Source organism: Lissotriton vulgaris, chromosome 3_1, assembly GCF_964263255.1.
Source record: "Lissotriton vulgaris chromosome 3_1, aLisVul1.2, whole genome shotgun sequence".
Lineage (NCBI taxonomy): Eukaryota > Metazoa > Chordata > Amphibia > Caudata > Salamandridae > Lissotriton > Lissotriton vulgaris.
The window spans coordinates 909,105,088-909,118,384 of NC_141689.1; the positions used below are offsets into that span (position 1 = coordinate 909,105,088).

At 43.5% G+C, this 13,297-nt stretch overlaps 1 protein-coding gene across 1 annotated transcript in view; it reads right to left on the reverse strand.

Annotated features, from left to right (window-relative positions):
• The window catches only part of PTAR1 (protein prenyltransferase alpha subunit repeat containing 1), a 276,298-nt gene that overhangs the window by 236,830 nt on the left and 26,171 nt on the right, over window positions 1–13,297 (reverse strand). The window contains exon 2 of the mRNA XM_086961251.1: window positions 9,693–9,862. Within this exon, the coding sequence (XP_086817377.1) occupies window positions 9,693–9,862 (170 nt within the window). The remainder of the gene's footprint in view (window positions 1–9,692; window positions 9,863–13,297) is intronic.

The following is a 13,297-nucleotide window of genomic DNA, read 5'->3' on the forward strand; positions in this document are numbered from 1 at the left end:
GCATTCTAAGGCGTGCTAAAGAAAAAAAGAAGAAAAATAATTCCCCTATATGTGAGCAGTGAAACAAGTCATACAATCAAAATAATGGTTAAAAAAAAAACTGCGGTCCAGGAAATAGAAAAACGCAAGCATTGGCGTGGAGCGAAGAGCAGAGTGGAACGAAGCAGAGTGTCATAGAGGGGCGTAGGATAGAGGATGTATAGTGTGCTGGTGTACTGCCATTACAGACAACACATTTTCAATTTAAATGACCATTCGATTTGTACATTCAGCTTTACTGCTAAAACTATACAGCAGATATAGGATGTTTGGAAACAGCATAACCTAGTGTACGGATTTGTTAATATTACAATATTGGTTTCTGCCACACTCCATTTGGGCTTTCCTGATTCTGATATATTCTGAAATAGTGCACATTTCATTTACAGATATTAAAATGTTGCTTTTCTTTCCCAGTACCCAGCATGATTGTCACATAAAGCCTCTCAATTAGAAGTCAGAGATAAAAAAAGAAAACACCAAGCTCCCTCCGAAAACAGAGCCTGACATTTGAACTGACTTTGAATACACAGTAGAGTGACAAGATAAGAACAGCATTTAAAGACCTTTTTACAGAAAGGGATCACTTGCAGAGGAGTACAAGGAGCAATGGTGTATGCTCCACAGGAGGGAAGAAGACATGCTAGATAGCCTAAAACAAAAAACGCCAGCAAACAAAGCCAGAAAATGTTAATTCCAAACCACAAAGTCATTGGTAAGCATTAGGTAGAATGCGTTCTCGAGGAGCTCTCAGTATGTCCACACAAGTCTTCTGCGCGGTCTGGTAGGCTTCGACCTAAAAAGGGTCCAGCCCCAGTCCAGAAATGGCCAGAGCTTTGGGGGTGTAGAGGGAGAATAGCTGCAAGACTGAGCATATTGTCGTTCACAGCGAGAGAGACTTGAGACATTCAGATGTGTATGCTGTGTGACTAGGCTTCCAGTTACCCTCTGCAGGAACCGCTGTTGGACAGTCACAATATGAAAATACATCTCTCCACTTCATTACACTAACATGTATAACCCTACATCATCAGCTGACTGGAATGGGCCACACACAAACCGACTGCTAGGTATAGGGAGAGGCCTAGGTCTATTGTGGGCCCACGTAGGGCCACGCGCCATCATACAGACCAACTCTTGCTTGCATCGCCCTGCTTAGACTCTTAAATTAAAGAATTGTCCCACATATGCTGGGGACTGTGTCCTCAGCTTGAGGCGCTCTCCATTTCCCCCTTAATCTCTCATCGAGTTATACTTCTAACTCTCTTTGCAAACGACCTATTGCCAGAGCAACTGGTTTTCTAAAAAGTCCCTCAAACAGTCACAGAGAAAAGCTCTGCATCCGGTCTCAAAGCGTATGAATGCTGGCTTGTTTTCCTGACAGAGGTTTCCCACCAAAACCCCTTCTCATACCTTTTTACCCCTTTGGTGTTATCCAAGTGTTTCTATTATGTCTCCGGCAAACCACACCCACTGTTAACTTACTCCTCCCACCGACTGCCCGGTTCTTCTTCTTCTACACTTCCCACCTCCTCCTACATTCTCTGAGCTCCATGCCCATGTCACTCTGCTTACATCTTCCTACCTATCCTTTCACCAAATTACTACTAATCATGTAACTACCCACTACCATCTCGGTGCTTTGTTCCTCTCACTTTTACCAAGTCTTCGTTCTATTCCATTTATTTTAATTTTATTTTTAGCTCTTTTATAGCGCAGGAATTCGACCCCCGAAGAGGTATCTACGCGCTTTTGTTCTTTCCGTGTGCTGAGCCAGACAGAGATATCTATATAACATTGGTGAGAGGCTACTAGATAGAGAATAGGTCTTCAGGCATTTCCTGAATGCGGCAGATTAGAATTTAGCCTAAGAGTGGGAGGCAGGGAGTTCCAGAGAGTGGGGCCTTTGTATGATAAGGCTCGGCCTCCCTGTCTCTCTCTTTTAATCCTAGGTATCTGGAGCAAGGCTTGATTTTTGGAGCGCAGGGTTCGACCTGGCTCATAAGGTTTAAAGATCTCCGTTAGGTACCTGGGGCCAGATCCGAACAAGCATTTATGAATGATGCAGCATATCTTAAATTTCACTCTCTGGCGAATGGGTAGCCAGTGTAGCTTAACAGGGGACGGGAGGGGGATCTGGCTGGAGCATTTAAAATCAGCCTAGCAGCCGTGTTCTAGGCAACTTGTAGCCTGCCTAGCTGTTCCTCATTAGTAGATATGAGCAGCCCATTGCAGTAATCCAGCCTGCTGATTACTAGGGTCTGCACTAGTGTTTTTCTGTGATGGTCTGCTAAGTAGGGGAAGACTCTCCTCAATAGGCCAATCACCCTCAGGCAGGTTCCTGTAACCTGTGTGGCATGATCTTTGAGTACCAAGGACTGATCGAGCTTAACACCTAGGTTTTTTACAGTTTCTTTTGGGCATGGGGCCGTACCTAATTCAGGAGGCCACCACTCAGGTGACAAGAGGAGTGGGGCATCTCCAAAGAGCATGACCTCCGTCTTGCCTACATTACACTGCAGGCAGTTGGAGGTCATCCATCCGGCTATCGCTCTCATTCCTGCAGCAAAAGAGCTTTTCACTGCTGGTGTCATGTTCTGGAAAGGGAATAATAGCTGGGTGTCATCAGCATAAGATATTGGTGTGAACCCATGTTCTCTCACAATTTTCGCCAGGGGGACCACATACACATTAAACAATGTGGGGCTTAGGCATGAGCCCTGTGGAACCCCCTTTGTGAGCTCCCTAAAGATGGAAGAATGGGAGTCCAATTGAACACTTTGTGAGCGACCAGATATAAAGCTTTTTAACCATGATTGGGCCATTCCGTCAACCCCTACCCCCTCCAGACGACTGACGAGGGTGTCATGAGACACCGTGTCGAAGGCAGCGGACAAATCTAACAGCACCAGAATCATAGAGCCTCCTCTGTCCTGTGCCATCCGGATGGTATTGGTCACGGAGAGGAGAGCTGATTCTGTGCTGTGATTTGGCCTGAACCCAGATTCAGAAGGGTCCAGACCATCCGCTGCCTCAATGTATTTAGACAGGTGAGTGTTGACGTGCCTCTCAGCCATCTTACTCAGATGGGGTAGGAGGGATATTGGACGGAGGTTGTTAAGGTCAGACCATGGTAACGCAGTATTTTTGCGGACAGGGTTCACAACTGCCTTTTTACAGACACTGGGAATCTTTCCTTCCTTAAGGGAGAGATTAATCAATGATTTAAAGCTCGGGGCTAACAGGCTGCCTAATGGAGCTATCATCTTAGCAGGCAGTAAGTCTGTGGGTGAGCCTGATTTGATTAGGTTATATAGGGTAGTGACTTCTGACAGGCTGATCTCTGGAATCGAAGTAAGCCTGCTGCTTTCACTCTTGGCTGACCGGAAGCAGGGAAAATCAGCAGTATCCCTGATATTTGAAGCTTTGGTGATTTTCTCGTAAATCAGTTCAATCTTATCCTCGAAAAATGCAGAAATATCATCGCATAGAGTTTGACTGAAATCATCCGGACTTTCGCAGGCTATAGGCTTGACAAATGATTGCAAGATTTTATATAGTTCTCTAGAGTTTCCTGCCTCTGTTATCTGTAACTCAAGTCTATTTCTCCTGGCTTGTTTTATGTGTTTATAGTAGTTAGATTGTGCCTCCAAATAACGTTTTTTACTAATGGGTGTGTGTGTTTTCCTCCACATTTTCTCCAATCTCCTACATTGTTGTTTCTCTGCCCTTAGATCTTCCGTATACCATATTTCCTGCTTAGTTTTAGAGCATTGTTTATGTAGTTCCAGCGGTGCAAGTAGATCGATTGATTCCAGGAGTGCATTATTAAACTTAGATAGGCTTAGTTCAATGTCATCGTCTTTGGAGAGGGAAGGCTCTTTCCATACTTTCTGCAATCCTTCTACAGTTATTTTATGCCATTTTTGTCTCCATATTGCGGGGAGAGGTTTTTGGCGTGGTGGTTGAGAACCTAATAAGGTGAAGCTTAGCATATAGTGGTCTGACCAACTGATAGTAGTGGGAAGGCAGCATGTTATTTGAGGGCAATTAGTTAAGATTAGGTCAAGTGTATGCCCACCCGAGTGTGTTGGGCCCTTGTTCTGGATTTTCAGTCACAAACTAGAGAGATCGGCGAGCAGGGACATGCTATCAGGGTGATTAGGTAAGTCTATGTGAACATTAAAATCTCCAAGGAGAATAAAATCTTCCTTGGCTCTAAAATAAGGGGCTAATAGTTCCATAAGAGTGAGTGAGAAATCTGAGCATGGGCCAGGAGGGCGATATACTAGTGCTCCTTTCCACTGTGTTTTAGAGGAGAGGGAAATTTTGAAAATCATTATTTCCATCTGAGCATCACATCTTTGATCAAGTACTGCGACTTTTAGACTCTCTTTATAAACAACAGCCACACCCCCTCCTATTTTTATCGGGCGATCTAGATGAAGAATCTTATATCCAACAGGGATTCCTAGCATAATTGCGGGGACTGTATGGGGTTTTAGCCAGGTCTCCGTGAGAAAACAGATGTCTGGCATGTCTGTGTTAATAAGGTCCCATTGTTGCTGGTAGTTTTTAGGTAGGGAGTGTATGTTCAGTAGGAAACATTTTTGTCCTGAAGGTCCCTTTCCGGCGATATAGCTATCAGCAAGTAAACTGGCTGGACAGGATAGGGAGGGTGTCTGAGGGGGCTGCTCTGCCGGGGCTGTAGTAGAAACGACTGATAGATTATCCCTTGTTGGACATGTATAAAAAGCCTGAAAGCGACATTTTACACATGAGAACGGACCCTCAAAATTAGGCCACATCTCGCACATCAGGTAGCCGGAGAAATAGGTTTCAGACGAAGAAGATTTTTCCTTGAGTAGGATATTGTAGTGCTAACCTGTGGGTCGGGAGTCCTAGGTGTTGGAGCCATGGCCCTTGGTCCCGTCCTGTCGCGGACGGGCGCAGACGGGCTTTTCTTCGGCGCTTCTTAGGCGCGCTCGAAGGCGCCCCCTGCGCGCAACCACTGCGCGCTTAGTGGAGAGGCGTGGCTAAATAGCCCTGCTTAAGGTAACGACTAGAGCACTGAGTAGATGTGGATGTGCCTGGCTCTTACCTGTCCGCCCTCCGCTCTATGGCAATAATTGCCGAGTCGGACCGGGGCGGGCAGGCTGCAGTATCGAGCCCAGGCAATGTGGGGAGAGTGTCAGGAGAATTTCAGCAGTTAATTAATTTGGATTATTGAAATCAATCACATAAAATTTAAAAAACGATACCAAGTTTTAAAATTGCTTCTTAACTCCTCGCAGCCTTCGCAATAAAGACAGACAGTCTTTGGTCTTATTCTTCCAGCGGGTGAACAGCAGGTCGGAGAGACACTGCCACCGTCTCCCTACTGCTGTAAACTTTCTCCTACCTCTAATCGCACTTACCCAGTTTTAAATTCCACTCCAATCTTGAATAACTGTTCTCTTCCCCTCTTTCCTACTCCTAATTCTGTAATATTCGCTCCTGTACTGGCTCGGTCTTCATATTACCCTTACCAAATGTACCATTCTTGATAAAGTCATCCACCAACAAAGCACCCTGCCAGTCGCCTCCTTTTTTTCCTACCACCAGCTGCTGTCTTTCTCATACTGTTCCTCTCCCCCAACTGCTTTGCCAGCTTCATTCCTTCGCCAGCTACTCCTTTCTCTCCTCCTTCCTACCCACCAATACAATGCAACCTTACTCTCCCACAGCCTGTCTTTGTCCAACCTTGCCTTGTCTACCACACTTCTTCCATAAGCTCCTACTTCTGCTGTAACCACTATCCTAATTTTTTTGCAGTTTTATATTGCGCGATCTCGACGCAAAGGGATTCGAGTGCTTTAAATGATTAAATGAGCACCAGTTATGTTACACAAGGACACATTAGTGTTTTATTACTTTTGGTAGGCAGGATGAGATTAAGTGATTTGGCCAGAATCACAGGAAGCCAAGGCTTAAACCTGGTTCCCCAGCTCCAAAGTCGGCAGCTCTGGCCCTAATGCCACAACTTCTCCCCTTTCAAACTCTACCTCTAATCACGTCTTACTTCTACATACCTCCTCTCCCTATACTCTTCTGAATCCTTACTCACCAAACAAGTATAGTTCTTGTGCATCAAATTCATCTCTTCCTAGCTAGTACTGAAGTTGTTAAGAAACCCATATTTACCAACACAATTTGCACCGCTATTTACATCACCCATCAAATGTAGATGATCGACTCACTCTCATTGACCCTCACCTCCTCACTTCCCAATTCCCAGTCCCACACACTAGTGTCCATTTCCCACACACTTGCCTTTCATCTTTTCACAATAGTCACACTTTTACTTCCACTACTTATCACCTTCGCTGCTAGGTGTTTTCCCCTCCGGTGCTGGATGATGCCCATTTCCCATTGTTTCATGACGAGCTCAGCTCGTCATCAGCACAGCTCAACCGTGCATCATGACGAGCTGTGCTCGTCATCAGCATCGAAAGGGTTAAAATACCTCTTATCTCTCATTTGAATTCTCTCGAAGAACGACCTCACTCCACTTCGCTTCCTAGCACCCCTAATGCGGTCAAGACCCTGTCTTAATTCCAAGCTCTAAAAACCTACATCACAAAATAGTACCCATTTAATATTTTATTAAAAAGATAATAATAATCTCTTATAGTTGGTAAACTGCAAAGCAATGTTCATAGTTCAGGGCGCCATTATGATGGCAAACTTCAAACCATGATTCACAGACTATCAACAATAAAAAAATTAAACTATTTATTGAGGCAACTTAGCTTAAGAGACTTTATATTCAGATGAGAAAAAAATGAAGTGCTAGAATTCGGCAGCTACGGCTTATCTGCACCACTGAAACAGTAACCCGCTCATGGACAAACTGATTTGACTTATTTTTAGTTTTGTAAAGCGCTCGAATGCCATGAGGCGTCTTGGCGTTGCTCTCTGACTTTAAGAAGATGGAGTGCTACTCTAATGACTAAAGAGCCAGATGTTGAAAGATTTCCTGAAGGTCAAGAGGTCTAGGCAGTTCTTCAGATTAATGGGGAATGATTTTCACAAATATGTTGCTCCCAAAAAGAAACTTCTACCTCCCCATGATGCTCGTTTAGTCGTGGGCAGCACTAGTAGCTTGGCATCAGAGGATCAATGAGCCTGATAAGGATGGCGGTCGAACTTACATCCAACCGCCATCCTGGTGTGAAACAGGACCGCCAGACAAGCTGGCGGCGGTCACATACCCTAAATCACGATGCAATCGCCTTCAAGGTGGTCGCAAAGTGTATATTTTGTATTGCGATAGGTGCTGTGGGCTGCAGCACATGCCGCAGTACAAAGAATGCACCCTGTTCATATCCCTGCACTATGTGGCAGGCACCATGCGGTTCAGGAATATGTTGGGGGTCACCATAAGTGCCCCACAAGGGCCATGCCGGAGGACCAGGAAGGAAGGGGGGACTGCTACGGGCTCCCAATGTCCCTTTCCGTCTGCCTTTTCATGGCGGGTAAACCGCTATGAAACTGCCAGCGGGAAGGGACATTGTAATCCCTACGATGGTGTCTGGGAGGTACCGCCACTGTTGTAGGGATACAAATCCCTCCAACGGAATCCATGGGGTCGGTCTCTCCGACCTCCAACCATCCGCCGGCCATCCTAATGTGGCAGGGACTAATCAGTATTACGATGGCGGTGAGACAGCCACTGACTGTGGCGTTCCCACCGTCATCGTAATCAGGCCCTACGTTTTCTAGATGGAGTACACCAGGTAAACCTGTCCCGTAGATAGACTGTGCCAACATTATGTAGAGCTTTAAAGTCTATGCATTATGCTTTGATGTCTATTTTTTTTTCAGCTTGACCAGGGTCTGAGACACAGATTGATGTTTAAGGATTCGTAACAGAAGCCGAGCTGATGCATTTTGCATAAAATTGAGTTTAAGAAGAAATCTTCTCTGAATATCCATGGATTACGGTAGTCCAATTTGGACAAAAGGGTGATCAATACCGTTTTTTGAAGATCTGATGGGATGAAGGGGCAAATCTTCCGAATGTGTCTCAAAGTAAAGAATACTGAGGAAGCAAGGGCATTAACCTGATCTTCATAGTTAGGTTTATTGTCGAAGAACAATTCCTAACTTTTCTCGCTGGCAAGGGGAGTATACCCATTTCCTGTGGCCACCAACTTGGTTACCAGAATGAGATATCATTACCCAAGAGAAGAACTTCCGTTTTCCCGGAGTTAAGGTTTAAACAATTAACCCTCATCCAACTACGTATCAGAGCCATACAAGTACTAAATCTCGATACTGTATTTTTAGGGTTGCTGTATACCGATACTGCTATTTGGGTATCGTCTGCATAGTACACCACAGAGAAGCCAAATGATTTAAGAAGCCTTGCCAGTGGGATGATGTAGAGATTGAAGAGAGTAGGGCTCAACGTAGAGCCCTGCGGCACCCCACATAACGGGCAGAACTGGTTGGAGGTAAATTTTTTCCCAGCAACATTTTAAAATCCTTCTTTTCTGAAAGAGTTTAACAATTTAAGAGCAAAATCTCCAATTCCTACCTTTGAGAGCCGGCCAACCAGGATGTCATGATTGACCATGTCAAAGGCGGAGGAGAGGTCCAATAATATCAATGCAGCCTTTCCCCTCCATCTAGAATGGACCTGGAGTCCTCCGATACGGCTCTAAGCGCCATCTCAGTACTGTGTGCACTTCTAAATCCATATTGTGTAGATTCCAACAGATTGTTAGTGCCTACAAAAGACATAAGTTTTGTGTTCAGAGCTTTTCCGAGATCCTAGAAGGAAATGGTAGCCGAGAGATAGGCCTATAGCTAATCGGGTCTTGTGGATTGAGGCTGTTTTTTTTTTTTTTGCAATGGGAGATTGGAAGCTTTCTTTCATTCTAGAGGAAAGTAACCAGTTTTGATTATCTCAAAGATCGTGGTCAATTGGATACTTATGATTTCTGCGATAAGTTGTGCAATTTTAGGTGGACGAGGGTCTAATGGAGAGCCAGATAAGATTTGGCAGACTTAATTAAGCTTTAGAACTGCTCGATACTAAGAGGGGAAACCGTGTCTAAAACAGGAGGTATTTTACACGCCTATTTTACCTGAGAGATCGGTGTGATTTGATTTTTGGTTACAAAGGTGTTGAAAACCTCCTCGCCTTTTGTCTGGAAAAGATTTGTCCGTGTATTAAGAAATCTATGGCTAAAATTGTTGTTGATATGCTCAGGCATCTTCACTGGGCTCTTTACAGAGCTGAATAACTCTTTGACAAAGTTGTTGGGTTGTAAAATCTTGTTAGAGAAATAAAAAAAAATTCCCTCCAAGATTAGCTTTTAATACTCTGCGATAGATTGCCTATTGATCTCTCTGTCCTGAGGGTCATATAAATTAGATCTCCAACTTGGCTCTTTATGGAAAGAAGTATGGATTTTGGGCGGATAAACAGAGGCGATGCTGATAAGCATAACCTAACATTTTTATTGTTTTTTTTTCTCAAACATAAGTTCCTTGATTGACATTTTTTCCACATACTTTTTGTTTTGTTATATCACAAACACAAGTTCTTAAATAAATATGCATTGTTTTGCCGTATAAATAGTTTACAGAAAAAGATAACTCACCTTCCCGATTTAACCACTGCTTTCTTTGCCTATAGAGAAGTAGTTTGCTGTGGACATATGGCAAAAGAAACTTGATGCACCAGCTCTCTACTCCAAGCTTGTTTTCAACCAAAACTATAGGGCTGCGGTTGTACCTCGCTTCTGGGCATGGTATTAATCCAATTTCATCTCTTAAAAAAACATAATGACAAAAATCAAGAATAACTTATATTATAAACACTTCCATTAAGAATTAGTAAATAACATGTAGACTCTATAAGATAATACATTGAAATAGAAGAGCCAAACGTGTTAAGGCAGCTCATCTGTGACACTAATAAAATCAATAGAACTATGAAAAACATGAAGAAAGAATGTTTGTCCTGTTAAGCCTTTTTCATATGTCAATGAATTCCTGGACTTCCAGCATTTGCATACAACTTTGCTCAAGACATCCAGTTACCTGGCACACTCAGCAAAATCAGAATCAAGCCATTAATTAGTCAATTTAACAAAGAAGGCGCATCGAAGAACCTCACAATTCAGCGGTATTTCTAGTCAGTTAATTTGTCATGTTACTGCTTCATCTGTACTCCTGCCGATGACATAGTGAATCCAAACAAGAAGTGATGCTCTAGCAAAAGAGGTTTGTAATCCGAGATCTGAAAATGAGAACGATATTTCACAGTGGGGCAAGACAGGCATATAGAGCCATGAAATAATTTTTTTTTAATGGAGTCACATCTGGAAGACAAAGTAGATCAAAATAAAAATGGTGCGCTAGAAACCCATTTGCTGATATATTGTAATAATATACCAATTAGGTTTGGCTATAATTGCAATTTAGCACAATTAAAATAAAAACAAAGGATTTATATATGCAGCACTCAAAATTATCCTTGATTGGCAAGGCTGAATGCATGGGAAAGGGAGGAAGAGTGAACATTCTTTCACTGACTTTATGGGACGGGTCAGAACCTCCTACCAGGTTATGTCTGTCTTTGTCTGAATCAATAAAGTTCAGATTTTTAATGTTCAATCATTTTTATCAAAAAGGTTAACAATAACTACAAAACTCAGTGGTTGTCAATTTCATCAAATTGATAAATGCAACTCCCTGCCCTTTGGCTATCAACTTCTCTTCACACTATATAGCCTTGGTGTCTTGTATTATGCATCTATGTACCCTGTGCACAATTTAGTTCCTCCAAACCAGGTAAAAATACCCAGCAAAGTTTGCGATCCAATATGTAGCTAGATGTGGAAATGTGCATAATGAGAGTGTCAATATTCTTAGTTCATTACACCCTCTACAGCAAGTGTTTGGTCTCATGTTGTCATATCTATGTAGGCAAACCCGAGTATACTGCCACCTATATAATATTTTATCTGCATTTCTTTCACTTGTGCTTGGTGAGAGAGTATTTTGTCTCTGCAAAATAAGCCTCCACTTTGTCTATTTCTATTGGGACTCAATTTCTTCACTCATTATTCCCGGAAGGGCAGGCCCACAGATCCCTCTGGCTAGGTTAAGATCTTGTAGATGAGTGACACTCCCCACAACCAGGCTGTATTTGTTTCAATCAAAGATTGTCTCAGACAGAGCACCACCCCAACCTTGGCTTGCCCCACCAATTGGAGGACTTGCTAATAGCAGAAGCCCTCGTTCTCCCATAGGTCCAAATCTTTCTTAGTTTGTGGGAAGAATTTGATCTCATCTATGTGGAAGAGGTCCCCCACTTCCACACATCCCCCATGTCTTCAAGCTTCAAAGGATCGGCGCTCCAATTTTCGATATAAGTTATAATTTCTCAATGATCCCCTTAAGAATGACAGATAGTAGGCATAACCCATTTCGACATTTAGCTCATACTTTCAGTGTGGTTCGCATCACAGTAGAGAAGACAACGCACTTTTATGTGATGCCTAGGCAGCCATGCATCTCACATAGGACTCTTTCCAGAATAAGATTTATACAGCACCATTCTTTTTTCATTTAAGAGTGGGACCTTCCACCACAAATTGCAGAGTAATGCTTGGTATTATTTGAGCTGATGAGGTGCTGTCCAAACCTGCCTCCAAGGGTTTACACATGTCAACCCAATCTATGCTCCTCTTCTTTGCCAGACACAGTTCAAGCACAAGTAGTGTACCTTTTGGATGCCCACTCTTGGGATGTTAAGTGAGAGTGTATGGAACAGATGGAGAATCGAAATTTTCCTAGCTTAGTAACGGTAAGTTTCAATTCTATTAAAGACGCGGAGGCGAGGATTATGCTTTTTCCTTCTTCGCTTTATTAAACCATATTTTTTCCAGCAGCCTTCAGAAAAAGCCAAACAACATCTTTTATCCCAATACAAGGTAAAAAACGATATTTCAGCAAAAACATAAGTGACAACAGTCCTGTAATAAACTATAACTCCCATGAGTCAATGAGTCTCTTCCAACAATAGTGACCATCCACGGTAGAAAGGCACTTCACAGCAGTTGTCCCAAGTTCGCTAGAGTCTGAGACCGAGGGCCCCCCAGGCGGTTGATGTAACGCACCGCGTTGACCCATATCCAGAGATGGATGAATCTGAACCACCTCAAACTTAACCCGGGCAAGACAGAACTTGTCTTGCCCGGGAAAAGTGAAATTAGTTGGGGGCCCCATTTCTGGCCATCTGACAGGGGAATTCCACCCACCAAATCCCACACAGTAAAGAGCTTAGGGGTGACTCTCGGTGAGGATCTATTGCTTAAAGGTCAGATAGGGACGGTAGTTTCATTCAGTTTCTTTCAATTGAGAAAGATAAAGAAAATTGCCCACCTCTTAACTTATTCCGCTCTGATTCTTGAATTTTCAAATAGTCTGTACCTAGGTCTTCCAGCAGGTCAGCTAAATAGATTACAGTATGTCCAGAACCAGGCAGCCAGGCTCATTTGTAAGCAACCTAAATGGCAATCCATTAGCCCAGGATTAGAAAATCTTCACTGGCTGCCAGTAGCCCAGAGAGTTGCATTCAAAGCCGGCTGCATTATTTTTAAAGCCTTGCAGGACAAGGGTCCCAAATTCATAAGGAATTTGGTATGCAAATACATCCCTTCACGTAACCTTCGCTCGGCCCACCAACATCTGCTAATGGTCCCCTTATTTAAGAAAAAACGTCAGGGCGGTAGTTGTTTCCACTACCTTGCCGCCTCCTTAAGGAACTCCTTGCCACTGCCTTTAAGACAGTGTGACGGTCTTCTTACCTTCAGACAGGCCTTTAAAACATGGCTTTTTAGACAGGCCTATCCTTAAATAAGTGCGAAATGTACCCTTGCGAAATGTACCTTTCAGTATTATGCTGTGTTCCCAAAAAACTTCGATAGCGCCATGAAGCCCACGGGCGTACGTGCGCTGAATAAATAAAATTTAACATAACATAACATTGTCCATTTTCAACAGGATGCAGGAACGAACCCTGTTTCTGGTCCAACATCGAACCGCAAAAGAGCCTGCAAGAAGCTCCAAACAGTTGATGTGTATCGCTTGTTCTTCTAATGACCTAGCGCCGCCGGTAGAAAAATCGCCGCAGCGGGCCCCCTACCCCGACCTACTAGCGTCGGACTCTAACACTATGTCTGGGACGGCCCTGCCA